Source organism: Gopherus evgoodei, chromosome 1 (genome assembly GCF_007399415.2).
Source record: "Gopherus evgoodei ecotype Sinaloan lineage chromosome 1, rGopEvg1_v1.p, whole genome shotgun sequence".
In the NCBI taxonomy this organism is placed as follows: Eukaryota; Metazoa; Chordata; order Testudines; family Testudinidae; genus Gopherus; species Gopherus evgoodei.
The window spans coordinates 119,425,642-119,439,764 of NC_044322.1; the positions used below are offsets into that span (position 1 = coordinate 119,425,642).

Below are 14,123 nucleotides of genomic sequence, written 5' to 3' on the forward strand. Positions count from 1 at the left end.
GGCCCTTCTCATATTATTTTTGAGGTCCTTAGGCACTACCACAATATCAGCAGGGATCCTTGCTTGGGTTCCTTGAACAGGAGGCCCAGGTCCCAGACTGGGGGTGGGAAGAAGATGGGGAACTTCTGACTTGCTTCACAGGAGCCTAAAAATGGGGCATTTTTCTTAATATTGTAAAGTATAGAGAGGGGTGTGCAAAAGAGTTTTATCGCTGGCAGATGTGGATTAGGGGGGCTTTATCTTTAGTAGGTACAGGAAAGTTTATCAACAGGAGGGCTGAGGCACTGATGTTTGTCATTAGGAAGGAGTTGGTTTGGAATTGCTTGTCACTGGGGAAGTTGAAGGCGGCTTTGGCAGCTAGGAAGGAAAGGTCAGTTTGAAGGCACTTGTCACTAGAAGAAGGTTTCAGCAGGAGGGAATATGGAGTTGGGGTGTGCTTTTCACTAGAGGATATTCACTTGACATACTTCCATTTTTCTGATTTCCCCTCCCCCTCAAGTGACCTTCCAGCCTCCTCCCAACACTCACTGTGATATCTCCATCATGATCCTCCCTGTTTTCAGAGATAAACTTGGGGGTTTAGCTGGTTGTTCTGGAAGTGAAAAATAGTTATATGCTTTTTTGAATCTGATGTGCTCCAAATCCCGACCTCCTGGGATTTGAGTCATGACACCACAGTAAGTCTGGCATGCCAGAAGACCTGGGCCGTGGGACATCACCACTGTCCAGGGGCCCGTGAAGGTTCTGTTGCTTCCCCTGCTGCTGCTAGGGAAGCTCTACTGGCTTCCTGGGCTTGCTCCCTCCCAGGAGTTCCCACTTTTACCTTCCTACCCATCTATGACTGGGGGAAGGGACTGCTTGGGGCTTACTGTTAGGTCTAGGTCTGTGGAAAAGGCTAGGGAGCCCCTCAGTTGTATACTGAAACTCCTGCTCTGGGTGCTACTGCTCTGCTGCAGGTGAAATGTTTTATGGATTGGTGACCTTGCTTCATTCCTAACATTCCTGCTTTTACCTTCCCTGAGTCATATGACTGGAGGAGGGGATTGTGAGGAGCGTGGCCCATGCATCCCTCATGTCAGGATTAGATCTATGGAGAGGAATAAAGAGACCCTCAGTTGGGTCCTTATCCCCTGGATCTGATGTGGCTTCTGTGGCTGTAGCTACTTGCAGCTAGGGATTCCTGGCTGTTGGGCTTCCTCCATACCCCAAGAGTGCCTGCATTTGCCTACCCTGAGCCCACATTAACACACGGCTGTAATCTAAAGGTACAAGTTTTAGTACGTTTCACAGTATTTTGAGGGTTAAGGGCCAGATCCTCTGCTCACTGAAGTTATTTTTAATAATGCTTTTTTAAATGTTATTTATATTGAAGTTTTTCGCTAGCAGTAAAATGTTATTTTGTCTAATTGTAAAATATCTGAATATATCAACTGTTGGGAAGGGAGGAAAATTAACAGCTCTCATATTGCCACATTATCTCTTGTATTCTCTCTTCCTTCACCTTTTCTCCCCAAGTCTAATTCTTACATCTTAGCTCATGTAATCTGTAAAAAGGGGTGTGGAAAGGATGAAAGACGGACCAAGAGAGGAAGAAGCCATCTCTTCTGGGAAAAGTCTGGTACTGAAAAAGTCAATATTGTAACATATTGCAATTTATCATGTGATATTTTAGACCCATAATCTTTTATAATAAATTGATTAACTGAATAGCTGGAGCATTCCATTGTGGAAAAAGTGCAACATAAAATGTTTTAAAATGTTCAAGAAATACAGCTGTCAGTGGTGTGATCAATCTTTCCTTAACTAAAACAGGATCTTATAGAGATCAGCTTAGGTAGTGCGTGGTATTCCTGATGGATATGTATGGATTCTGGCTGAGTCTTCGATCCATGGTATGATTTCACTTACTGATAGACTTAACCAAATTCTTGGAGAAACAGGAAACCAGAAAACTAAGCCGTCCATCTGTGCAGCACAAAATTTAGGATTAGGGCTTAACCGGACAATTAAGATACATAAGCAGCACATGAGCCTCCTTTGGGGAGGCTATGGAGCATCAGAAGCTCCCTTGAATTGCGGGGACTACTAGCGCCCAGACCCTGGCCCGGTCCTCCTGATTTCCCGCCCACGCTCAGTCTCTTCCCCAGAGGCTCTGCCCTCTCTCCACTGCCAGAGGCAGCTATATGCTCTGCTGCGGGGCTCCTCACTGTACCCCCCAAAGCCCAGTCCTCAGTGCCCCCCAGGGCTCCTTACTGTCCCCTCCAACCTCCCTGTGGGCTCCTTACCTCCTCCCACCCTCTTGGCTATTTACTGCCCCCCAACCCCACTCCCCGGCCTCCTTACAGCCCCCCCGGGCATCTTACTGCCCTAACCCCCTGGGCCTCCTTACTGCTCCCTGTCTAGGGATCATTGCTGCCCCACACCCGCCTCCAAACCTTCCAGGGTTCAGTCCTGTCCTTTCCCCCTGATCACACCCCATGAGGCACTGGGAGGGGAAGGGGAGAGGTCCGTGCTGCAGTCAGGGGAGGCAGGGCAGCTTGGGGATGCGGCTGCCCGGGGAGCTTGGGTTAAGCTGGACTCTGGAGCTGGCCCTCAGGAGGCAGGAGCTGCACCCCACCTGGCCAAGTGCACCACCACCGACAGCCCAGAGTTGGAGCGGCACGCTGGGAGTAGGTGGGTGGGGCCTCAGAGTTGGGGCGGAGCACAGGTGAGACCACCGTTCGGGCACCAGTGGGCCTAAATGTTTTGCAGAATTGAGACCCTAGGACCAGATTTTTAAAACTGCTCTCTAAGTAACTTGTCCAAAGTCCCATAGAGCAGTGGTTTTCAAACTTTTTTTCTGGCGACCCAGTTGAAGAAAATTGTTGATGCCATGACACAACGGAGCTGGGGATGAGGGGGTTGGGGTGGGGGGGTTTCAGGATTGGGGAAGAGGGGTGAGGTGTGGGAGTGAGGGCTGTGGGGCCAGGGATGAGAGGTTTGGGGTGCAGGAGGGAGCTCTGGATTTGGTGGGCTCAGGGCTGGGGCAGGGGGTTGGAGTTGGAGTGCAGGAGGGGGTCAGGGCTCTAGGCTGGGGGTGCAGGCTCTAGGGTGGGGCTGGGGATGCAGGGTTTGGAGTGCAGGAAGGAGGTCTGGATTGGGGGAGGCTCAGGGCTGGGGCAGAGGATTGGAGCATGGGGTTGAGGCACAGACTTACCTCAGGCAGCTCCCGATCAGCAGTGCAGCAGTGGTGCTAAGGCAGGCTTCCTGCCTGTCCTGGCACTGCAGACTGCACTGCGCCTCGGAACTGGCCAGCCGCAGGTCTGGCTCCAAGGCGGAGATGCGCAAGTGGCTCCGTGCGGCTCTTGCCCATAGGCATTGCCTCCCCACCAGCTCCCGTTGGGCAGGAACCAGCCAATGAGATTGTGGAGCCGATGCTTGGGGTGGGGGCAGCGCGCGGAGCCCTGTGTCCCCCCTGCCAAGGAGCTGGACCTGCTGCTGGCCGCTTCCAGGGTGCAGCGCTGTGTCAGAACAGGTAGGGACTAGCCTGCCTTAGCTGGGCAGCACCACTGACGGGACTTTTAACGGCCCGGTCGGCGGTGCTGACCAGAGCTGCCGTGACCCCACTGCCTTACATTCCATGACCCAGTACTGTGTCGCAACCCACAGTTTGAAAACCACTGCCACAGAGAGTCAGTGACTGAATGAGAATAGATTCCAGGAGTCCTGACTCTCTGCTAGACTGTACTCACTAGACAAAATTACATGCCACCCAACAGCTAATTCATAGTTTTCATTTTCAATCCATCCGTTTGTTTGTGATTCCTGTTTTGCAGTTCAGCAGGAAAATGCAAATGCTCATTTATCTAAATCAATAGGCAAACAAATCCTTATTTAGTAATGCCAACCTAAAACTCTTTCCCCAGTACGAGTGAGACTGAATGGCACAAATTTCTTTGTGACATGTAATCATCAAGAAACGGATACACCTTGTTGTCCTAGTCACATAGTATGTGTTCATAGCATAATTTTAATGAGAAACTACTGACCTTCTGCTCCACTGAGCATTGTGTTTGTTCATACAGATGAATGTAGATGGTTGTGATAGGTCTGTAACAGCTAAATCAAATGCCGGCGCTGAATCCAAACGGCAAATGATTATCATCTGAACATTCCCACGCCTTGGTGATTTGAAATCCAAATCAAGCCTTGCTAAATTTTAGGGTGTTGGCATGCAGTGTTCAGATTTGGTTCATTAGTTTGCAGGCATCATAGGGACCCCTATAGTTTAAAATAGTGAGATTTACTTCTAAAGCAGGGGTTAATACTTTGATGGGTGTAAATGATATTGTGTATCTGCCCCAGATTTGCAATGCTCCCTTTTTAGTACAGAATGATGTTTCTGAAAATTGACAAGTAGTACTATTAATTTCCTTATGAGTTTTTATAAACGTTCAAAGTGACCCTTTCTGACATGTTTTGGTGGGTCTAATTTTTTTTTCTGATCACTCTAGGAGATAAATTCCTAATGTTTGAGCTTTGATAATTAGCTCACTTGTAGATTGGAAAATGCTACTTTAAATATGCCAGTCTGAAACTTTTAAACATCTTCATCATAAACATCTCTATGTATGAGAGTATTTGTTACCAAACTGGTTTATCATCCAAAATTTTAGTAACAAAATGACTTCCAAATATTCAGATAATGAGTGGTCTATACTCTATAGCAGTGTTTCCTAAACAGAGGTCGCTGCTTGTTCAGGGAAAGCCCCTGGTGGGCTGGGCCGGTTTGTTTACCTGCCCCGTCTGCAAGTCCGGCCGATCGTGGCTCCCACTGGCTGCGGTTCGCTGCCGCAGGCCAGTGGGGGCTGCTGGAAGCAGCGCGGGCCAAGGGACTTACTGGCCGCTGCTTCCAGCAGCCCCCATTGGCCTGCAGCAGCGAACTATGGCCAGTGGGAGCCGCGATCAGCCGGACTTGCGGACGGGGCAGGTAAACAAACCGGCCCAGCCCACCAGGGGCTTTCCCTACACAAGCAGCATCCCAAGTTTGGGAAACACTGCTGTATAGGATGTTTAGGCTCTATAATGTGCCTGATCTTCAGCTCGTGTAAATCAAAGTGAATGGAGCAATGTCAGTTTGCACCAGCTGAGGATCTGAGCCTTAGTATCTGTATTTTATACAGGGACTGCAGGATCCAAAGAGCTCACACTGTCTATTGATACTACCGAGTGTAAATAGGGTCTGGAGTTAGGCTATGGAGGCACTGATTTGGGTCTATGCCTGTCCTTAGCGTTATAATACACAAGGTGAGGCTGAGGTTTTTCTGGCACCTCAGAGCTGGAGAGCTATAACATGAATAATTGATTAGATACCATACACATTAATCTGTCACAAGCCATTGGGTATTTTCATGTGTGTGTGTGTATATGTGTGTTTGTGGGGGTGGTGCCAGTGATTGAACCATACTATGTATATATGTATGGTTCAATATATATAGGCTAGCCTCTGCTGTATGGTTTAGTCACTGGCACCACCCGCACATACACTCAAGCCAAAACCCAGAAACCTAATAAATGCCACCCAAGGTCAACAGCTGGTGATGTCAGCAGGGCTCTGCAGGTACTGAAGGTGGCACCCTGTGCTGCTGCCTTTCCTAGACCACTCCCTGGAAGGAGGCCCTGGTATCCAACATGCTTAACATCAGTTAAAATGTTGTCTGCTTCCTAGGGAGAGCTGGGCCTTGCATAGGCTGCACCTGGGAGTGGGAAAGCTCCTGTCTCAATTGGTTCATTGGGAGTAGACAGGGTGTGGGAATCCTCTGTGGGACTGGGCATCAGAAGGAACTTCTCTGGCTGATTCCCCCTGTCTCCAGCTGCTCCATCACTGCTGCTGACTGCCTGCTGAGGAGATTTGGGGAGGTTCCGGTCCCATGTGCTCAGGGTTGGCCATGCTGCTTCCTCATAGTTCTGTCTCTCTTCTTCTTCCTCCACCCCTGCCCCATGTGAAGGAGCAGATAGGCTCTTTGGACAAGACCCCTGGCCTTGCTGCTTCACTGCATTCCTTAATCAGACAAGTTACTGCACTTGCTGACTAACCTGAGGCACTCCCTTCCCTCATTTGCATGTGTTGAGCCCACTGTCTCCTCACAGTTTACCTTTATTGATTATTAATTATGCTAAATAATGACAATTTAAAAAAAATCTGAGATTATTCTGGAAGGTTTTATTTTCAATGAATTTTGCTGTCCTGGTTGATGTAGAATGTAGATCCTGAATATGGCAGGCGAAGCATTCATGTTATTCTGTGACGGCGCATGACGTCAGACGCATGGCTACCCCTCTGATATTTTCTGCAGAAATGGTTCACACACTATGGAAAGTTTGGGACCTCGTTTTCTGTCAACTGAGGCCAGTGACAGAACTCTCATAGAATGAAATGAGAGCAGGATTGGAGGTTGTCTTATGAAATTGCAACATCCTATGGAATTCATTCCAATATTACCTAAAGCACTTTGCCCTATGACTTATTTTTATCGTTCTGGGTGTATATACTTAGGTGTGTCAGTTTAAAATCGTCATTTGATTATTGTAAACTAACTTTTCTTTGAAATTAATAAACACCCTTTTTTCCCCCTCATATTAGTGACTATCACATGAGTTCCATAAGGATAATGGATACTAAATTGCGAGAGGCTGAAGGATGTGATGAGGACAATTCAGGTAGAGTGCTTTCTTTCCATGTGTATATGAAAAGTATTCATTTACTGTTAAGAATTCTTGAGTTTCAGTCAGGGGCGGCTCTAGGTATTTTGCCGCCCCAAGCATGGCAGGCAGGCTGCCTTCGGCGGCTTGCCTGCGAGAGGTCCCCGGTCCCTCGGATTCGGCAGCACGCCTGCAGGAGGTCCACCGAAGCTGCGGGACCAGTGGACCCTCCGCAAGCATGCCGCCGAAGGCAACCTGCCTGCCGGCCTCGCAGCTACCGGCAGAGCGCCCCCTGTGGCTTGCCGCCCCAGGCACACACTTGATGTTCTGGTGCCTGGCGCCACCGCTGGTTTTAGGACCATTTGGGCTTCTCACAGAAGTGATTCTATTTATTTAGGGAATGCGCTCACACGCGCTCTCTGATATATAATTTTGGGACATTTTTAGATGCTTAAATTAAAACACTTTCTTAGAGTGAAATTCAGATGTTGTGTAAATGGCATAATTCTTTTCACTTCAGTGGACTTGCAGCATGTCTGATATTTGGCCCTTTATCTCTGGTAACTTTGTTATAATCTCTGCTGTTCAAAATGTGTGCCCATTCTGTATTAGTTTGCATGATGTCCCTGCAAGACACCACCGCGAATGTTTAGGTTTTTGTTGTTGTTGGATTGCTTTGGGTAAAACGCTAATTTTTATCACGAAAAAATTGTATTTATCCCTATTTAAGCTCCTGCCCCTCTGAGCAGCACAGCAGCACATTTCAAGATTTATTGCTTGATTCCTATTTTAATATTCTGAGAACCAATGAGTTACATAATTACCATTTAAAATATTTTGGATTTGTTATAAAACTAATATTATTAAAAGCATTAGCCTCCTGACACTGCATTTTCCACCTAAATGTGACATTTTTGCATTTAAATTAGTTTTGCCATTTGGAAACAAGACTGTCCAGCTCTTAACTGTTTAGTTTGCTAAATTACAACACTGAGTTTCCAAACTGTAATTTCATCTCTACATCCCAGTCAGTTAACACAGTGGTTTTTCTTCATGGTCTAATTCTATTAAATCTTATCTGAAAAGGCAGGTAGAAACAGTATTAGAAAAGATCCTATTTACTGTATTATAGGTTATTTCTAACGTGCCATAGGCATCACAACGCATTCTGCCAGCTAATAATAATAATTAATAATAATACCTTGCAATCAATTTAGATTTGAGAGACCTCTTAATACAAAAACAAAACAAACAAACAAAAACCCCACAGGGGGCCAGGTTACTTCTTCCAATAAAAACTTCTTATGAAGAAATCCAATGGAATTTCATAGAAAATTATGACTTTTTTCTTAGAATTTTAAAACTGTCATATGGACTCTCCTTAATATTTCCTTATTTAGGAAAGAAAAAGTCAAAGTTCAAATCTTTCAAAAAGTTCTTTGGGAAAAGGAAAAGGAAAGAAACCTTACCATCTTCAGGAAGCATCACTCTGAAACCATGCCAGTCAGCTAGTGATGTCACAATCCCAGAGTCTATGCACATTGACTGTGATTCTGAAGATGAACTTGAGTAAGTCTTACTTTTATTCACAAACAAGGAATTGCTTTTCCAAAAGACAGAATGATGTTTATGGATTAAATATCCAAGTGCTTACCTCCAATTGTTACTCAAAAAGCCATATTCTCAGGCACCTCACTTTCTTTAGGAAAACACTGATTGTAATGGGGAAATTGCAAGTAAATGTGATCAAGGTACAACAGTTATTAATATCTCATCTGAGGAGAAATAAACTTAATTATAAAGTTTTCAAAAGTGCCTAAGTCCCATTTTCAAAACTGACTCTCAGGAATTTAGGTACTTCAATCTCACATTTCAGCTCCTATGGAACCTATTTGCAAAGGTATTTGTGTTCTTCAGTATAGAGATAGTCACCTAGTGGAATTTTCAGAAATGTCTAAACAGGTTGGGCATCTAAATGCCATTGAAACTAATGAGAGCTAGGTGCCTAATATACCTGAGCACTTCTGAAAAATCTCACTGGAGCTCCTTTCTGCATCTTTAGGAATGTAAATGTTGTTGAAAATCTGACCCAAAGTCCATTTTGAAAATGAGACTTAGACTCCTAAATCACTTAGGCCCTTTTGAAAAGTTTTCCCTAATTTTTAATCTGCAGCATTTAAACCATATGAGGCATATGGTATAAAATTAAAACATTTGATTTAATAGACAGACAGAGGGAAAGGCCCTTTATTCATTGCAATGCACTGCCTTGAGTAGGGTTGGCTGCTCAGAAAGTAAGTTTTTGTTCTAATGGACAGTATTTCCTCATGAACAAGATTCTGGTTATTTCAGAGATTACATAGCAGAGGAAAAGAAATGCTGTTTTTGCAAGTGTGGATAGGTGCTGAAGATCAAACCTTCCAAAACGTACTGTCCATTAAGGTGACATTAGACAGTATTGCCACTAGGCAGCGCCACAGAACCAAACAATCTTTTAATAAAATAATTCTCGTTTCGTAGTATTGGCAGTAGTAACATTACTCCTGCTTGGTCTTTAATGTGAAGGCCTGGGTGTTACCCCAGAGCATCTAAACTGGCAGCAGTAGGTACAGCAGAGTTGTTGCATTCTTGCTCAACAAGAATCCTTAAGAACTGTAATGGTCAGACCTTCCCTACCTGCTCTTTAACTCAGCCTTATCATGTTGCAATGTGTGTATAGCCCTCTGACCTCATTCACATGCCCTGTTTTTGTTACATTGTTGTTTTTTATTCTTTTTTGTATAAAAACAAAGACAATAAAATACTCTGAAAGAAAGGAAAATGAATTCTCTCTCACACAATTTTTTGGGACATTTGTAAACCTCCAGTTCCCATCTAGAAGGTTTACATGTCCAGAGCAAAGATGGAGCAATTAGAAAATAAGGATACATGTGCTCATACAACATTGCTTCTCTAGTTATTGTTTTAGTCTTGTAAAATATAGGTGCATAAAGGAGCTGTAATGCCCCTAACTGGCACTTACTTAGCAAATTGCTATAGATTTCTCTCTGACCTTGGCTGCATTACAGGGATCACATTTTCACTTAGACAAACTGTTCTTGTTGTGTCTTTAATGTATTGGGCACATGCAGTAGGCTTTCCTTCCTTCTGCAGCTCGAATAAAGATAATCTCTTTCCACCTGTTGTTTTATCTAATATATTTATAGCTACCACTGCAAGGAAAATTTCACTCTTCGTTCATGTTTGTGTTCCCTTATGTCCCTCTGGCTGTATCTCAGTTTTGGGGCCAAACAATTTTGTTCTGATTTTTTTTTATTTACTGGTAGTAGTGTTTTTTTTATAATCTCCAAGATTCCAGTGCCATAGAGAAACTAATAGCTGTGAGAGTCCCAAAATGTCACATTAAGATTTGCTATATTCTTTTGTTTGCTTTATTTAAAAAGAAAGAGGGGGAAAGAAGCAAATCAGCGTGCGCACATTTCAGATCTCTAGGCACTGTGGTAGTACAAATGAATAATAACACCATCAGTTAAACAGAGGCAGGTACACAAATGCCAGTATTTTGGATGTTATTGGCAGGGTTACCAGTCAGCCAGTCAGGGGCAGCTCCAGGCCCCAGCACGCCAAGCACGTGCTTGGGGCAGCATGCCACAGGGGGGCGCTCTGCCGGTCGCCCAGAGGGCGGCAGGCAGGCAGCCTTTGGCGGCATGCCTACAGAGGGTCCGCTGGTCCCGCGGCTTCGGTGGAGCCGCGGGACCAGCAGACCCTCCGCAGGCACGCCTGCGGGAGGTCCCCCAGAGCCGCAGGACTGGCGATTGGCAGAGCGCCCCCTGCGGCATGCTGCCGTGCTCGGGCGGCAAAATATCTAGAGCCGCCCCTGCAGCCAGTTCTATTGCCCTGCCATGCAATGAAACTTACCAGGACAGAGCCTTACCTGTGAGACCCATGGAACTGCCCTGCGGTTCTCTGGAAGAAACAAGGCATTTGATTCACCCTTTGCAACTTTTGTAGAAGCAGTTACTTGCTACTGCCCTCAAAAATCAGAAGTAAAATGCGACTATTAAGGGTCCCTACATTAAGAGAAAAGAATTCTCTCATCTCCTCTACAAGCCCACAAGCAGTGTCCATGAAAACTGTAGTTCACAAGTTCCACTGCGACTAGCAGCATTGCATTCATAAGTTCCAGTATTGCAATTGGTTCTGCATAGGTGAGTCTATCCTAGCAGATCCTAGGGGGTCCATGGGAGTCTAGAAACATGTCCTATATAGCCAGTGTGGCAGCCCTCCCCTCCCCAACTCTACTGGAGTTGTGTCACCAGGATTCCCCTCTTTTCTCTCCTGCCCCCCATGCCATGGCTTTCCCCAGAAGGAAACAGATCAGTGAAGATGTTAGTACAGGCTGGAGGAGGGGCAATCTGTACATGGAGAACCTTATCAGGACTCAGGAGTGTAAAAGAGAATAAGCAGTGCACACAGATATGTGTGAAAATTATTGCCTTATAGTTTTAATAGAGAAGAAACTAGGAGGGTTCTTTAGAGGCTATTCTAAAAACACTTAAAATGTAATAGAGGACAATATCTTTCCATAGTGTTTTTTTTCCTTTTGTTCGGAATCCTATATAATTCTATAGGAGGGATATAATTCTTTACAAAATGTAGGATTCTTAAAGAAAAACTCAGTATAGACATTATAATTATCTATTAAATTGTATAGGGTTTCACGTCCAGGATTTTAGTAGTCTGTTTTATCAGCATTACAGATGTCACTGCTTTTAAGTTGTTTTCTTTTTAAGCTACTACACAGGTTTATCTGAATGTTGTGACCATTGTTTTCAATCAGCAATTTAGAATTTCAGGCATAACGAATGATATGCAACATTCATCTGATATCTCCATTTACAAGATCCTCTTTAGTCAATCTAAGAATTAAGTATCTAGTAAAAGGACTAAAAAATCAAGCATATATATGTTCACTAGCTTATTATATTATCCTAGGACCCATATGGGTATTATGGGAAGCAGAGCGTTATCACATGACAGCATTTTCATTCCTGAGCCTGTGCAAGAGCCTGCGAGGCCCGTACGAGTGTTTTCTCAGGAAAACGTTTCTGATCGGATTAGAGCTTTGCAGGTAACACAAGACATTCTTTTAAAATATTAGAAATTGAGGGTTTTTTTCAAACTTTACTTTTTAGAATTGTCTGTAACTGAACGTTTGGTTTCTGCCAAATAACAATAATTACATTAGGGCAGTGGTTCTCAAACTGTGGGTCGGGGTCACCCGGGCTGGCTTAGACTTGCTGGGGTCCAGGGCTGAAGTCCGAGCCACACTGCCCAGGGCTGAAGCCAAAGCCCGAAGTCTTCAGCCCTGGGCAGCAGGTCTCGGGTTACAGGCCCCCTGACTAGGGGCTGAAGCCCTTGAGCTTCAGCTTTGGCCCCCCAGCCCAGAGCGGTGGGGCTCGGACTTTGTCCTCCACCACCGCGGGGCAGTGAGGCTTGGGCAAGCTCATGGTTCGGTCCCCCTTCCTGGGGTCGTGAAGTAATTTTTGTTGTCAGAAGGGGGTCGCGGTGCAGTGAACTTTGAGAAACCCTGCGTTACTGCATAATTTGTTCATCCAACAACATTACTATGTCTTGATTCAATCTAAATTAGAGTGATACGATATATGAGCTGTTTGGTACCCAGGGAGAACCTGAAATGGAGGTGCTCTATGCTCTGGCTCATTAAGTTGTATCTTGTTGTGTAGAGTTAAAATCAAAATAAATCAATGTAGTGGACAGAGTCAGATAATGTGGAAAAAAACATTCAAAAGTATTTCCATGTCATATTGCAGTTAAAACTTCAACATAGCATGAAACTGGGGCCTCCTCCTCCATTTGGCATTCATGCAAAGCGGATAGATGATGCTGGGACTAGTTCTGAAGATGATGGGTTACCCAGGAGTCCTCCAGAAATATCTTTGCTACATGAAATTCTAAGTTCTAGCACAGCAGCAAGGGTGAGTAGATTGTGATATTGACAATGTCAACACTTACTGGACCAGACTTTTCTATTTGAGCATCCTTTTTGTGTGAAAGGGCAGGATAAATACTTAGTTTGCTGTCCTTCATCAAGTCTGATCTCTCTTCATCAGAACTGGTTGGACTTCTTCAAACATCTATGCATAAAACCATATTGGTGATAGATTGTCAGCTGCAGTAACTCCTGGAGGAATATTTGTGTCCCTCTTTGATTTTGCTTGTGGTTATGTACCAGTTATGTGTATTGGGTTATTGCAGCCAGCCACTGTAGCAATCCAGAGAAAGAGAGATTACCAAACAGCTGGAAAATAAAAAATAGCTGAAAAATCAGTAGTCTCTTCAGAATCAGTCAATAAAAGCAGAGCTCTCTCACTCTTAACACTGTGTCCTCCAGCCTGGGAAAAAGAAATTTTCAAGAATTTGTAATTATTTTTAAAATGTAATTTTGCTATGCAGTATTTAATGAAGCCTTCATTCTTTTCCTGCGTCTCTTATGTCTTATGTTTGCAAGGTCCTCTCTAATTCTTAGAACTTGGTAGCAGCGCTAGACCGTAGCTTAGAGTGTGTGTGTTTGTGTGTGTACACTATGTGTAGATGTTTTCTGTTAGTAACCATCTCATTTTCTTCTTTTACTGAATCTCTTCCTCATTCCATCCCACAGTTCTCTGACTCTCACAAGCACCCTAGCTCTTTGAGTTTAGCTGGAACAGGCAGTGAAGAAGAAGAACAGGTAACTTCCACCAAATATATTAAGAAGCAAGCAACATATATATTAGTCTTTTAAGGAAATTTAAGGCATGAATATGTTACTTTGTGGTCTGTTTGCTGCAAGAACAACCTTTTGTATATGTTATAGCTGTTTGCTTTTTTTAATGCTTGTCCTGCTAACATAAAAGTTACAAATCTTTATCAACAGAATTCTCTAATGCCAAATAATTCTTGATGATAATGATAAAAAGTCAAAAAGAGAACAGACAAGTGCATTTGAACACCTAAAACGCAGGAATTCTGCAGAGGATTTAACAAAATTCCCGACTGCCCTAATCTACGGAGTTAGTTCATGGTCAGGATTTATTAGTGACTCATGGGCATGAATTAGACAGTGGCATTCCTCTTTTTATGCTTAAAGATCTTGTATGTTGTGAAGGCTATTTGTTTTGAAAGAATTCCGCATGCTGTAATCTTAAGGGATAATGGTGGTGGTGGTGGTGATGATAATTAATAATTAAAGACCCCTTCTGGTATATCATCCATCTCATAATCTCAAAGCACTTTACAAACATAAAAGAATTAGCTGCCAAACACACAGAAAACTTAGCCTGTGAGACTGGTATCATTATCCTCATTTTACAGATGAGGAAACTGAGGCAAAGAGAGCTATGTGAGGTGCCCAAACAGAGGAAGTCTGTTGCACAGCCACG

At 44.2% G+C, this 14,123-nt stretch overlaps 1 protein-coding gene across 1 annotated transcript in view; it reads left to right on the forward strand.

Annotated features, from left to right (window-relative positions):
* The window catches only part of KIAA1211L (KIAA1211 like), a 54,467-nt gene that overhangs the window by 2,968 nt on the left and 37,376 nt on the right, over positions 1 to 14,123 (forward strand). The window contains exons 3-7 of the mRNA XM_030570606.1: positions 6,623 to 6,699; positions 8,082 to 8,250; positions 11,677 to 11,812; positions 12,516 to 12,680; positions 13,364 to 13,432. Coding sequence (XP_030426466.1) covers positions 6,633 to 6,699; positions 8,082 to 8,250; positions 11,677 to 11,812; positions 12,516 to 12,680; positions 13,364 to 13,432 — 606 coding nt within the window. The 5' untranslated portion in view covers positions 6,623 to 6,632. The remainder of the gene's footprint in view (positions 1 to 6,622; positions 6,700 to 8,081; positions 8,251 to 11,676; positions 11,813 to 12,515; positions 12,681 to 13,363; positions 13,433 to 14,123) is intronic.